General features: G+C 41.2%; 1 protein-coding gene across 2 annotated transcripts in view; it reads left to right on the top strand.

The window, feature by feature from the left end:
- The window catches only part of Obi1 (ORC ubiquitin ligase 1), a 39,321-nt gene that overhangs the window by 10,481 nt on the left and 14,427 nt on the right, over nucleotides 1–14,413 (top strand). For both annotated transcript variants that reach the window (XM_039093537.2, NM_001108389.1), the window contains exons 2-5: nucleotides 1,621–1,756; nucleotides 3,971–4,062; nucleotides 5,818–6,066; nucleotides 9,339–9,427. In XM_039093537.2, the coding sequence (XP_038949465.1) occupies nucleotides 3,994–4,062; nucleotides 5,818–6,066; nucleotides 9,339–9,427 (407 nt within the window). In that variant the 5' untranslated portion in view covers nucleotides 1,621–1,756; nucleotides 3,971–3,993. The remainder of the gene's footprint in view (nucleotides 1–1,620; nucleotides 1,757–3,970; nucleotides 4,063–5,817; nucleotides 6,067–9,338; nucleotides 9,428–14,413) is intronic.

The raw sequence follows: 14,413 nt of genomic DNA, 5'->3' as shown, positions 1-14,413 counted from the left end.
TTTGTATCCCTTGCCTCAATCATCTCACCAGCATCTTCTGAGCTGCCTCCTACCGAGAAACTTCTTTGTTTTGATTCCTCTGACAGCCACCCTGTCCTCCTTCCTGATACAACAGGCCCTGTTCTCAGCTTCCTTTTCTAGATGCCCCTTTTGTACTTTCTAAGTGCTCTTTTCCTCTAACCATTTTGCCTGTCCCGGGAATCTGTTCTAGTCCTGTGTTTTAAGATGCTGTTGTCTTTTATGCCAGTGAAGCTCAAATCCTCCTAATGCTAGGCTTACACTTCAATGATGTAAGAAACATCCCATGACCAAAACATTACTTGTATTTTCACCACATATAAAACTTGTTTCTCCTGACATTGACACTTTAGTAAATAATATGCCAACCAGTGTCTGTTTGATGTAAACCAACCTCTAGATTGGGGCTCTCTTTAACCTTTTGTGCATAACCAAACACAGAAAATTCTTACTGCTTTTAATTGTTTCACGGGTTGCATTTATATCGTTTCTTATAAAGTGAGGCATCTTGATCCCATTATATAATGTTAAGGTTTTCTGTCTTCAATATTGACTTCTATAGAGGCATGGCAGGCATGGTTCTGGAGGAGTGATTGAGAACTACCTTCTGATCCAGACAGACAGAGACAGACTAGGCCTGGCTTGACACCCCAAAGTCCAGTGGCATACCTCTTCCAACAAAGCCACACCTCCAAATCCCTTTAGACAGTTTCACTCCCTGGTAACAAAGAATTAAAATATATGAGCCTCTGGGGGCCATTCTTCTTCACAGCACCAGGAAAATCACTAGTGTCCAAGGAAATAACTTTTCACTACTGGAAGAAGGGACTATAGAATAAATAAGCTAATGTCTTCCTGGTATGTGGAAGCGTAGTGCTCTTAGTACATTTTATGAACAGAAGATAAAATTAGAACATCCATAAACACAGTAGACCTGAATTTCCAGTCATGTAAAGAGAAGAGAGAAAGGGGGTAGGGGAGAAAGAAAAGAAGTTATATGGTAAAGTAGGAGACAAGAAACTAGGGAGAGGGCCAGATTTGGTCTTTCATATCAGCCAGCTCATGTGGAAACTACTAAGTTCTTACAAAGACTCGTCTCACTCACTACCTGCTTCTCCCAACACAGGTCCTAATACCCCAATTTCATTATATTGTGAATTAAGTGATGACCACGCACACTGAAATCAGAGCAGTTGTGTGTAATGCTTCTTAGGTTGGTGCTTCATGATGTAGGGGGATGCACTGAAGAATTCAGGCATCAGACGGGATCAGTAATGATCCTGCCATCCTAAACAGAAATAGGCTAAAAAGAAATCGTCCCAGACTCAGTGAATAGAAAGCATTTTCTATCTTGATTATAAATGTTAAATACATAGTAAGCACGTCAGGTCAAGGTTGCATTCTCCATGACCAGCTCTGTCTGCAAGCTTCTCTGGTATAGAGAAACAGTGTCATCAGGAGAAGCATCTTTTTTAATCCTAAGTGTTCCCTTCTCATACACACACACACACACACACACACACACACACACACACACACACACATTGGGAATCCAGTTATTACAGTTGTCTTCTACTAAAAGTGATGTTTCCTTTTTCAAAGGTACGTCAGCCTGTTGTGTGCACCAACAACCATGTGTTTTGTTCCATTTGTATCGACCTGTGGTTGAAGAACAACAGCCAATGTCCAGCCTGCAGAGTCCCCATCACTACTGAAAACCCATGCAAAGAGATTATTGGTATGCAACTATTTTATATGTGCATAAGAATAGATTTAAGATAGGTTTGGGAGAAGGCTGATAGAAATTCTCATTTTTACAGATCAATATTATATCATATTGGGTTTATTAGTGATTGTATATAGTGAGTTCATTTATACATATATATGTGAATATGTGAATATATGAAAGAGAGAGCGTATCTAGTGCAGTAGACTGTGAAGGCTTCTGAAATAACCCTTAGGTAACATGCAGCTTATATTAGAGACTGCATGAGAACAGAAATATTAATGGTTTAAAGTCCCAGAAGCTGAGGAGGGGAGAGGGAAAGTAGAAGCTCAGGGGGTGTAGGAAAGAAGATGAGGGACTCTGAGAGCCACTTGGTGAAGTGGGTGACCTTTAGGTTTTGAGTGTACGAGTGGTGTACCCCAATGTATACTCCATGAATGCTGCTTGGGGGGTGGTGTGTGGGCTGTGCTGTAAGGGAGACACAAAATTGGGATAGTCAGATTGGAGAGTCAGGTCCAGTGAAGGACAATGTGAAGCTACTTAAGGTTTTAAAAAGGAGCTTAGTGCCATGTTAGGATAGATGAGAGGAGCTTGAAACAAGAGCTAGAAACAGCACAGTCAGAGAGACTCTGGGTGTTTTCTTTATACTTCAGGAGCTACCATTTTGTTGTTCTTTAGCAAATATTAAAAGTGAGTTTAATTAGCTGTAGATACACAACATTTTTCAATAAAATCATAGTTTTGGTTCTGAGTGTAGCATTTAATGGCTGAGCCATCTCTCCAGCCCATCTTACAGAAATTTTAAGAATGAGTTGTAGTAATTTAAAAATAGGGGAGATTTTCTTAAATAACTGTTTGTGATGAAAATAGAAAGATACATGACCAAGAGCAAGAGCAAAGGACTGAGCAGGGCTTTGGGATCAAAGTTGGCTCCAAAGCTTCTGTCAGGCCACAGTGGTGAAGTCGGGCAGGAGGCTCGTTCTCTGCTATGTTGCTGCCAATGGGGCTAAACTCTCTCCGTGCAGATCTACTTAAGGAGTCAGGCCTTTGTGTAAAATTGACGATTAAGTGACTTAGTGTTTTCTCTTGGCCTTTCACCACAGCTCTTCCTGCTCCATTCATTTCTATCTAAATAATATTAATGAACTCTGAAGTAACCATCTCTGATGTAGTCCATCATCCTTGTATTTGCAAAGTCCATCCTGAAAAAGAATAGCTTTAAAGCCATTGGTTTATTTTGGTGGTTTGGGTTTTTTGTTTTTTGTTTTGTTTGTTTTTTTGGTTTTTTTGGTTTGTTTTATTTTGGTTTGTTTGTTTGTTTGTTTGCTATAATCCTGCTAACTACAAAGGCAGTAAGCCCAGGATTAGTTCAGAACTCTCTGAAATAATTCATATTGAATGTGTTTCTTACAAGTCAGGGTACAAAGCTAATGCTGAGAGTCAGTCCATTGTAACTGGTCATCAAAACCTGTGACAGTTGTGTCACCAGTACCCAGACTTGTTCTTGTTTTAATTTCCTGGTTGGTGTGTGTGTGTGTACACACACACACCAATCTTGTATAGTCTGTTTAAATATAAATATAGTGATTGGCTTTCTTGTTTAACAGTTGTTTTTAGGTTTGCTATATTCAAGATTGGTAACTTAGCCCTACGTAGCCCTTTCTTCCATTGACTTTGTTATGCTGTGATGCAAGTGCAATATGTTTTCCTGAAGGTATTTCTTAGACTGCTGGCTAATGGAGTCTCCTCAGGGTTAAGGAAGGGAAAGGCCCAAATGACCCCAAAGTCCCTGTCTTTTGCACTCAATCAGGAATCTTTCTTTCCATTTCTATCACAGACAGACAATTCCCCCTAATTTTAGATCACTACAACTACTTATGAAGTTTTCTGAAACATATTGTCCACCTATGGCTACTTACAGACTCCTGTTTAATGTTTACTAAGGAAAAACAGAAGTGTAGCCCCTGAAGTAAAAGCAGAACACCCCGAGTCTGAATGTGCTGCTTCCGCTCCTGTTTGAAACTCCTCTCACGGCCTAATTTGGCATTAATGTTTTTAAACCTTAATTGGCTCCACATTATCTTTAACTGGACCAGCGCTCCAACCTCACTCGTGTAAACTTTATTTCTGGGGTTATCGGGGAAGCTTTGTAACACAGTATGAGAAAAGAAAAGGGCTGATGTCCATTGTGCCCAAACAAAGCCACAGTGAGATTTTCCTGTGCAGGAGGAACCAGTGAGAGCGAGCCCATGCTGAGCCACACTGTGAGAAGGCACCTGCGCAGGACCCGGCTGGAGTTGCTCCACAGGGAGTATGAGGTGAGTGTGCCCGCGCCGCCTTGCTCGAGGTCCCCTCAGGAGCTGGAGGTAGGGCTGCTCTAAGTGTCTGCACAGCGAGAGCCAAGAACTAGGAAACTGTGTGGGTCCCCTCAGGTCCTTTCTTGGGGGACTGGGTTGGCATCAGGGATTGTTTGGTTTTTGAGGGCCTTGTGATTCTCCTGCCTCTGCTCTCTAAGTGCTCAGATTACACACGTTCACCACCATGCCCGGTCTGAAGCCTGCAGTGCCAGTCTACACAGATTTGATTAATTCTCCCTTTTCTCTTTTAAATAGAGGAATGATTTTATTTAAGTAAAGAATGAGAGACTAGGATTTCAGAGAAAAGAAAGGAATGGAAAACTTTTTTCTTTCTTTTCTTTAGAATTAATTTTTAATTTATGCTTCTTGTCTTTGCGTATGTTTTGTTTGCATGTGTGCCTATGCACCAGTTGAGTACCAGGTGCTCAAGGCCAGGAGAGGGGGTTGTGTCCCCTGGAACTGGAGTTACAGCTTGTTGTGAGCTACCTCAGTTGCCTCAGACAGCTTTTTTTTCTGCTGGAGTATAAGTGATGGAGTAAATGTTCTTCCCTGCATGTGCTTTCCACAGTGACGAGTGTGTAAATGCATGCGTGTTTATTCACCACTGTATCAGTTTAAAGAGCACAGCTGCTTATGCTGGGTGGAGTGGCACACACCCTCAACTCCAGTGCTTGGGAGGAAGGCGCAGGCAGGTCTCTGGGAATCCCAGGTCTACCTACTGAGTTCAAGGACAGACAGGACTACAGAGAACACGGCGCTCTAGTTGTACGCCCCCTTTAATGGCACAATGGCAGCTGCATTTCAGCAGGAGATGGGGCGGGCATTCAGACAAGCCCTGACATTTGGAGTAACTTAGATTTTATTTTCTGATAGACTCTTTAAGTCTCAGATTAAGGTGCTGTGTTCATTATAGATGCATAAATGGTATTACACAGAAGAATCTATCCCAAATATTTGCAATTGCATTCAAGAACAGCAGCTCCAGAGTAGAATAGCAGATTTTGGAATAGCTCTGACTAGTGGTTGAAGACCCACTGTTGGTATTAATCTGGGATGAAAAGAGGAAGGATTTTATTTCTACTTCAGATATAGAAGCAAAAAGAAAAATATCAAACAAAATTCTGATTGACTCTTTTGACCAACACTTTAAAATTTCTCTCTATAAAGTAATTAACATGCTTGAAATGTTCCTTATGAATTGGAATCTACTTTTTATTGAAATTCATGTTTTTTCATAGTTTCTTGATGAAACCTTACACAAAATTAAAGGATTGTAACTTTTTTTTTTAAACCAGAGCTGTCTGTGAATTAAAATGTAAGCATTTTAAGTAAGTGTTGTGCCAATGTTTGTGAGGGTCAACATACATTTTAAGAATCTAAATTGAGGGGGCTGGAGAGATGGCTCAGTAGTTAAGAGCCCCGACTGCTCTTCCAGAGGTCCTGAGTTCAATTCCCAGCAACCACATGGTGGCTCACAACCATCTGTAATGGGATCGGATGCCCTCTTCTGGTGTGTCTGAAGACAGCTACAGTGTACTTATATATAATAAATGAATAAATCTTTAAAAAAATCTAAATTGAACAAAACTTTTACTATATATAAATCCCCATGTATTTATAAAAATTTGAGTGTAATAGTCAAGAACAAATCGAGTCTGGCTTAGCATGTACAAGCCATTCATCTGTATCTGATTATTGACTTCTGCACTTTTTTAGGATGAAATAGATTGTTTGCAGAAAGAGGTAGAAGAACTTAAAAGTAAAAATCTCAGCTTGGAGTCACAGATCAAGACCATTCTGGATCCTTTAGCCTTGATGCAGGGCAGTCAAAACGAAGACAAACATCCAATGGCCGATAATCCAAGTAAAATTGACCCAGAATCAGTAGTAGAATGGAAGAAAAAACTCAGAACAGCCAATGAAATATATGAAAAAGTTAAAGATGATGTGGATAAGTTAAAAGAGGTAAGTTGTAGTCTGGGGAGGGGAATCAATTGTGATTATTTTTAGTTCTATAATATTTTAAGCACTTTCACAAGTATAAATAGCCGCCTGACTCACCATTAGCTAGTTTGCGAGAGCAGGACTGAGCCGTGGGTAATTATTGGTATGCAGCAGGAGGACGGATTCTCGTTAGCTGTCATTAGCGGCCAGGAAGCATGGGGTGGATGCATCTGTGACTATAACTGCAGATACAGTAGTTGCCTCCACACCAAAGTGGAGGAGCTGTGTCTGTCGAAAGGACAGGGAGCTCCCCTTCTCTGTGCTCTCTGCCTTATGTGCATTAACAATCATGATCCATTACTACTTAGCAAAGAAACACGTGTTTGCTTGAGTTTTGAGGCAAGTTCTTACTATATAGCCCAGGCTTGTCTGGACCTAGATATGGAGCCCAAGCTGGCCTCAAACTAGCCACCCTCCTGCCTCAGTGTTAGGATTACTGGTGTGGCCCACTGTACTCTGCTGACAAAAGGTTTTAACCAGATCTTTTCTAGCACTAGCACTGTCTTATTTTGAAAGCTGACTGAGTACATATTAAACATTTACTGACTACTGAGAAAACTGTGAGGACCTACTTTAGACCACTTACACAGAAGAGTCACGTGCTAGATGAGGCTGACTCGTTTTCCTGTTTGTCTACCCATCCCACAAGATAAAGAGAGCATTAGTTAGGGAAAAGAGTACTCTTAGGATTGCTTTAAATCTAGCAAGGAGGGAGATGCATGCTGTTAGTACTAGAGTAGTGGCAGGCATTGCTTTCTGGACAAAGACCAGCATTTGGCTTGACGTCAGGATTATCTGCCCTGCAGTACAGTAGTGCTAACTGCATACAGTTTTACGGCACTCATTTCTGCAGCTGCCCTTTTAACCTATCTGTATTGCCTTAAGATGCTATTCTTGTTCTGAATTACTGCAGCCTGAGCCATGAAGTCGTTAATGGACTCCATATGATATTTTACAGAAGAACCACTGAGTATTAGCTCTCATATCTGCCATGAGGTTAAGTAGGAAAGAAACATCCTCAACTCAGTGTAAACCATCTTCCATATACAGAACAAATGCTGTGTGGGTCATAAAAGGCCAGTATGAAAGTAAGAGGGAAACTGCTTTCAGGAACAACAACAACAAAAAGAAACTACGTACATACTTCACTGCATCTTTATGATGAAGTGTGTGGTTCGTTTGTGTATTGGCAGCCAGCCTCAGTGTAAGCCTGTTATCTTTGTTAAAAGGTAAGACAAACTAGAGGGACTCAAAGGAGCTGCGCTATTATCAACCTGTCGTTTCTCCTGTGGCGGCCATGCCTTTCCTTGAGCCACCAGCAAGTTGTGTGTGGTCTGCCGTAGATACCACAGTTTTGGCAGAGACACTGCTTATGAAGCTGTATGCAAGTCCACTCTGGCCTTCTAGTGTTACTATATAGAATATATGAAAAGAAGATTATGTAGAAATACAGTCATTTTACATCCAATAGTTACAGCCATGCTAAGACATCAGAATCCCTTGGAGTAGATTAGACAATAGACTATAAATGAATAGAAAAGCACGGTCTACAGAGACAAGATCAGATATGAATTACAGGTAATTATAATAAGTCAGATGCAGGAATACAAGCAACTCAGTGAAGTGCGACTTGGTGTGAACAAATCGGCTTCTGATGCTTCTTGGACTCAGGCGCGTTGGGAGCCATGAGCCATCATTACCAGTCAGGGCTAAGCATGCACAAGAATGAAAGTCTTGGATATTTCCAGGTGCTGTCAGCAGGCAAGACTCTACTTTCTGTAGCCATCATTTACTTCTAATAGTTAGAAGCTACCCAACCTATAATGAGAAATACTAAAAAGCGTGGGACGAGTGAGAGGCCTGAATACCTGTCTTGGAGACGTGGGGCAGGGAGGAAATCAAGTGGGTTCTAATTTAAGCTTGTTGTTATGATCAGAAACCATTCACTAAGTGCCTCCTGTTATGGTGCTGTGCCTGAAAGCGTAATTCACTGTACATATGAGGAAGTCAATGGCTTTCCTTGTATCTTCAGGGGGCAGTAATGGTGTCTGTCAGTCACTTAAGGAATTAACCCTCCACCATCCTGGTTTGTGTGCATCTGTGAAGGTGAACAAGTGCTCAGAGCCCACAGTGAACCTGTATGAGTCTAATTAACCAGCTCAAAAGTAACCTGGTCAGTTTAAGGAAGGGTATAGGCTGCAAGTGAGTGTTTTCCACACTCCTTGTCTTGTGACTGTTGAGGCACAATTGTATGTAAGTAGGAACCTAATACATTATGGAAGTTAACCAAAAGCACTGGTCAAAGTTTTTAAAACATGTACTTTTAAAACTTCTAGTTACTCTTTCTTTTTTCCTAATAGTAATTCTACAACTCATTAACTGTAAACATAATGTTCTAGCTATTTTTCTTGCTGGGTAAGTTAGTTTAGTGATTAATATATAGAGTTTAACTTTTGTTAGTAATATACCAACATAGTAATAGGATTTTAAATAAAGGAGCTTTTAAGAAAATTTTAAAAACTGAGAGTATTACCTATTTCAGGCTGTACCTGTGATCCTGAGCTTCTAACTTCCCTCCCTTCTTTTTGTGACAGTTTTATATTCCAGGTGAGATCCTGAGTGTGTTCTAGTAATTTTTAGATACTATAAAAATCAAGGGAGAAAAAGCCATGCTGGAAGGATTTTTTTCTTACATATGTATGTCAAGGGACAATTGGTGGAACTAACCAACCAGAATATATTGCCTAAATTTTAAGTGTATCAGAACTTGGAAGACCGAGAATAAGAAAGATCTTCTAAAAGAACATCATTAGCTTACTCATGTTAGATTTATTACTACAGACATGTTTTTAACTAAGAGTTAACTCTTTAGCATTAGTTTGTAAATACTTGCTTATGGTATAATCTTGCCTTGTTTAGAGTATTCAGTTACAGTCAAATAGAAAAAAGAATCACATATATTTGCCATTAGCAGTTAGCTAGACTTTGATCTAGCTGACTAATAGAGCTTTATCTCCCTGGGCACAGGACTTAGACAGCCTGGGGAGTGTTGGTTTTAAATACCTGTGGCACTTGTAGTTTCACACTATGCACTGGTGATTTTACATTTCTGAGGGCTGTGTTTAATATTTGGTTTTCTGTTACTCCTATAAGAACACACACAGCTCATGTCATAATTTTTACAAGATACTTTTGTGTTAATTTGGCCTTGATTCTTTTTAATTTTTTTTCAGGCAAATAAAAAATTGAAGTTGGAAAATGGTGGCCTGCTGAGGGAGAATTTGCGGCTGAAGGCTGAAGTTGACAACAGATCTCCCCAAAAGTATGTATCTCACAGAGGGAGGCCATGGCTCGTCAGTGCCTCTAAACTGACTCTGGAGCGGACCCATTCGACCCTCCACTTAGGAAAACTGAATGTTTCTGAGCATCAAGTGCAAGTCTCAGATTCAGCTGGGGCTAACTGAGTAGCAAGGAGCTCATTCCTTGCTCTTTTCTGCCTCTCCTGTATAGAAATCCTGCTCTATGTTTCCTAAGACAAGTGCGTCTTCGCTTGGCTTTACGTAACTATTTAATAGAACCGATGAATACTGAGACAGCGCAGGGCCCCTGAGCTGTTGGGTAACATCTTGGTCGTGTGCTGTGTTCTATGCCTGGGACTGGAGGATGTAACCGGTTACCCCTGAGAAGTGAGAGGCTGGAGGCGCAGAGAGAGGTTCACTGGACTCAGTTGCCCAGGAGTGAGTGGTCAAGGAGCTTCGGACCTCAGGCTACTGCCCCAGACTCTGAGTGCTTAGCAACCGTAGGAAAAGCCTTGCCCCGAAATAGAATGAGGTTTTGTCACCAAATCTTGGGCTGATTATTTGAAACTGCAGTGAAGCGAATTCTTTTATGACATAGAGTCTTCACTCTGTTTCAGAAGATACAAAGTTGTAAGCTTTGACCTAGTTAGCATTTAATTTGTTTATCTAGGTAAGGAGGAGTTAGGAGTTAAGGGGTGAAGACAGAAAAGAGGGGAGAGCATCTTTGGAGCCTTCACCCCACTCCACCACCCAGAGGAAATAGGCAGATGAGGGACAGTATGGCTGTAAAGTGTGCAGTCTCTTTGAAGGCTGTGCATCAGAATGTCATCATTTCCTCACGGCTGACCCGTAGACACTGTTCCATTGTAAGACGACAAAAGCAAATCATGAAGTGTAGACAACCAGAAAAGCAGCAGCCCGTGTGGGAAGTAGTGTGGTTTAGAAAATGGTAAAAGAAAACCCTGCTTACACAAAGGGAGGTTACAAACCAGTAGTTTAAAAAGTCTAAGTTTTACTCTTAAGTGCTCCCTTCTCCCGCCCTCTCCAGCCCTGTTTTTCTTTCCTGCCAAATAATGTCCTGCTTTGACAAATTAGTGAAATAAACTAAGAAATTGTTGCTTTTATGTGGGCTTGAATCCTTGTTATTGGCAGCTTGCCCTGCCAGTCACAGTAATGCTCTTCCATTAGCCCTTTCCCACAGCATGCTGAATGGAACGAAAGCTATTTTGTTTGTAGCTTTTATTTCTTGAAAAGTTGCCCACCAGATTTCAAATTCAGTGCCAGCCACAAAATGTGTGCTTTTAAATATCCATGACTTCCACCAGATAACTAACTGGAGACTCACCTGAGGAAATCTGGCCTCCCGTCTACTTGCAAAGAAGCAGCCACACATCTGAGTCCAGTATCACTGCGGCATTCGCATCTTCAACTTCTGTCCTTCTCCTGTTCATGGGAGGGGAACATTCTCACTTGAACAGGGATTTGAGCTGACCCCTATTCCAGATCAATTTGCAAAGCATTGAGTATTAAATGCATTGCATGTGATTTATAGCCTTGTTTACTCTGTATCGGTAAATCCTGGTGGAATTCAGAGAGAAGCTGATCCCAGCTGAAAATACTTAAAATCCAGTGCACTGCAGAGTACTTCTGTCTGTGCAGAAACAAATATAAAATTTTAAGAATTTAAAAATAAATGCAAAATACAGAAATCAGCCATTCATTTCCTTCTCTGCATAAGAAGTGCCTTAACCATTTAATTTTTTTCCCTATTTAGTTGGTTAAGTGTAAAGGAATACTTCTTACTCTTATACGTAAGGTGGTGTTCTCTGATATATCCCACGACCTGAGCAGACTGTTAAGACTGCACTTTAAATTAGATTCTAAAGTAAAAAAGAATTAGAAGGTGTTTTAGTCATCTCAGGCTTCCATAACAAAATACATTTACAGTTTGACTTACGTCTTAAATAATAGGTTTATTTTTCACAAGTGCAGAAGCTGAGAACAAGGTCTGGCATGCTCACTTCTGACACGTGCTCTCTTCTGACACATGCTCTCTTTCTGACACGTGCTCACTTCTGACACGTGCTCACTTCTGACACGTGCTCTCTTCTGACACGTGCTCTCTTCTGACACGTGCTCACTTCTGACACACCCACAGCAACTTTTCTTATTATAGCTTCAAATGGTAATGAGAGAAGAATGAAAGGGTTTCTCTCTTCTCCTAAAAATACTAGTCTGCAGGCTTGGTCTCACCGTTGTGACCTAGTTTAACTGTAATTACCCCCTGAATACCTTGTGTCCAGATATAAGCACACTGAGACAGAGTTCTCATAATAATCTGAGGCTGAGTCCCCCTGTTGAAATCAAGGAGAACTGGAGCTTTTATATTGGTTTCAAGTGACATGGCTTTATCTTTTATAATGGAAGTCTAAGTAATCGTTTATCTTTCTGCTCTATCTTTGGGCCTCTGTCTAATCTTATCTAATCTCATCTAATAATATCTAATCTTAAAGTATACATTTCTCCATCCTTCACTTTAATTCAGAGTTCTGAAACAAGATCTCTTAGTTGTGAGCTCTTGTAAAATCAAAATAAAAGTTCCATACTCCAACATAAAATGAATAAACATTTTCTTCCCAAATGGGAGGAACTGTAGAGTAGCAAAGGAAGATTAGATGGAAGCTGTACAAGCATTCAGTCCAGTAGCTCCAAGATATGGTGGCATCATCTGAGCCCCATTGGGCTATGGCCCTGCCACTTGTGGCCTGTCTTGGCCTAGCTCCACTAAAGCTTTCTCATACCCATTCCACAATTTTTCTACATCTCTAAAATCCTGGATCTCCACTGCAACTTGGACTTCACCTGAAAGCTTGACTCACAGTATGCTCAGGGTCTCCCTGTACAGAACCCAACACTATACACTACCAAGCCTCAAGTATGGTTTCTATGACATCTGGGTACAAGCCTTCAGCTCTGTAACTCTCGTACTCTATATGACTGTAAAATAGTATCATATGAACAACACCAAGCCGTTGCCAAGTTAAGTAGTGTGGCCTCTTCACATATGCAGTTGTCTCTGCCTGTATGGCTAAACACGGAAAAGCATTTCACTAGGTGGCCTTCATCTATCAAGAGGCCCCTTCAGCTTGCTCGTTGTAAATGAATTCTAAATGGTTTTGCAGTTTTACACCCTGGGACTCTGAATAGGAAGGGTAACAGCTCATCTCTCCTGTTGTCCCAATGCAAAGTGTGCGACTAAGTGTGCTACTAAGCTCAGTTATTGTCTAGAGCAGTAACTCAGATCTTGTATCTTTCCTTGCCAACCTGCATGGTTTTAATACCCTCCATTTTTGCTCTTGGTTCTCACTATAAAACGTGTGTGTGTGTGTGCGCGCGTGTGTAGGTATCTGTAGGTATCTGTACTTGTAAGTGTGGGTGCTCACAGAGTCCAGAGGAGTTAGAGGCAGCTGTGAGCTACCCAGTGTAGACGTTAAGAACTGAACTCCAGTACTCTCCAAGAGCTCATGTTCTTAAACACTGAGCCATCTCTCCAGCACATGCAGTAGCCATTTCACAGCCTGAATACTGTGCTACTTAGAAACTTTCTATGACAAGAAAATTAGACTATTAAGTCTCACTACGTTTCAGGACATAGTCAAAATGTAGATAAATTCTGTGTCAGAACATTATACGGCTGGGCCCCAGTTTAATCGCTTCTAATCTTTGTTTCCTTCTGAAACTTCACATGCAGTCTTTACTATCAGTATTTCTATCAGCATTCTGGTCTTCAGAATTCCCTCTGGAGTCTCCAATTATGCTCTACTTAAGAGGCTTTGAAGACTCCTTAAGCCACGTCTCCCTCCAAACCGGTCTACCTTTCCCCACAAACCACTTCCAAAGAGCTAAGAACAAAATGATCTGGCTTATGTGATTGTAGCCGTGGCCCGATCTTGGTAATGATTTTCCATATTCTTTTCATATGCTGTGCTCACAGTACCCAACAGAAATAATTAAAATGAAGAAAGGCTTTTTTTTTTAGCTTACTGTTTCAGAAAACTTTCAACCATTCAAATCTGGAAGACATGGGAGAAGTTGATTTGAGGTATCAGACCTTGAAGCAACCACTGTTCAGGTGGCATAGCCCAGGAAATGGCTAGACCAGTGAAGAACCAGCAACGGTTATCACCTTTAAAGTCCTAGCATCTGCTTCCAGCCAGATGCCCCTCCACCTTCCATGGGGAACTCACTGAAAATGTCCCTAATGGGACATTCACAGTCAGACCATAATAGGCAGACATTTTTCCTGTCATCAGTTACGGCCAAGAAGCTGCTGTTGTCCTGAGCTGTTGAGTCACCTCACTTATTAGAATATGAAGACAGATGTACAACGTTTTGGAGGTTGAGGCACAGAGTATAGTGGTTATCAGCTTAGGTCCAAAGACAGGCTACCTAATTTCAAATTTCTGTGCTACTACTCTGTCCCTGTGTTCTCTGCATAATTCACTTTCTGCTATACTCAGAAATTGTAGAGTATAAATCAAGTTGCTTAAATGTCTTGCCTTAAACTGGCCAGTATCTTTAAAAAAATAAAATAAATAAACCCAGAGTCTGCATAAGTTCTGTGTACCTGTCTTCCTTCTCCATGCTCTGTAGCTCACTCTTTACAGCTTTGCTCACCTGTTTATAGGGCATGTAAGGCTGCCATGGTCTGTGTAGAGTGCTCTCCTTTCTGACATTGATGGAACTGCCTGTCGATCACCACAGTCACTTTTCCTGATGGTATTGTTGAGAGCAGCCCTGCCTTCATTGCCTCCTGCTTCCTTACCGTTTCTGGAGTGGTCAAAGGGAAGGCTGGGGTAAGAGCATCACACGGGGACCGGTTCCAGTATGACAATTAGGAACAGGTCTCTAGTGCTAGGTTCCTTAGACTGAACACTGACTGTTTTTACAACCTCTTGGGTTTTCTCCATCTTAGTTTGGGGCCTCTGTAAAATGGGGCCAGTGGAACT

Source organism: Rattus norvegicus, chromosome 15, assembly GCF_036323735.1.
Source record: "Rattus norvegicus strain BN/NHsdMcwi chromosome 15, GRCr8, whole genome shotgun sequence".
NCBI lineage: Eukaryota > Metazoa > Chordata > Mammalia > Rodentia > Muridae > Rattus > Rattus norvegicus.
This window is presented reverse-complemented; position numbering and strand designations above follow the sequence as displayed.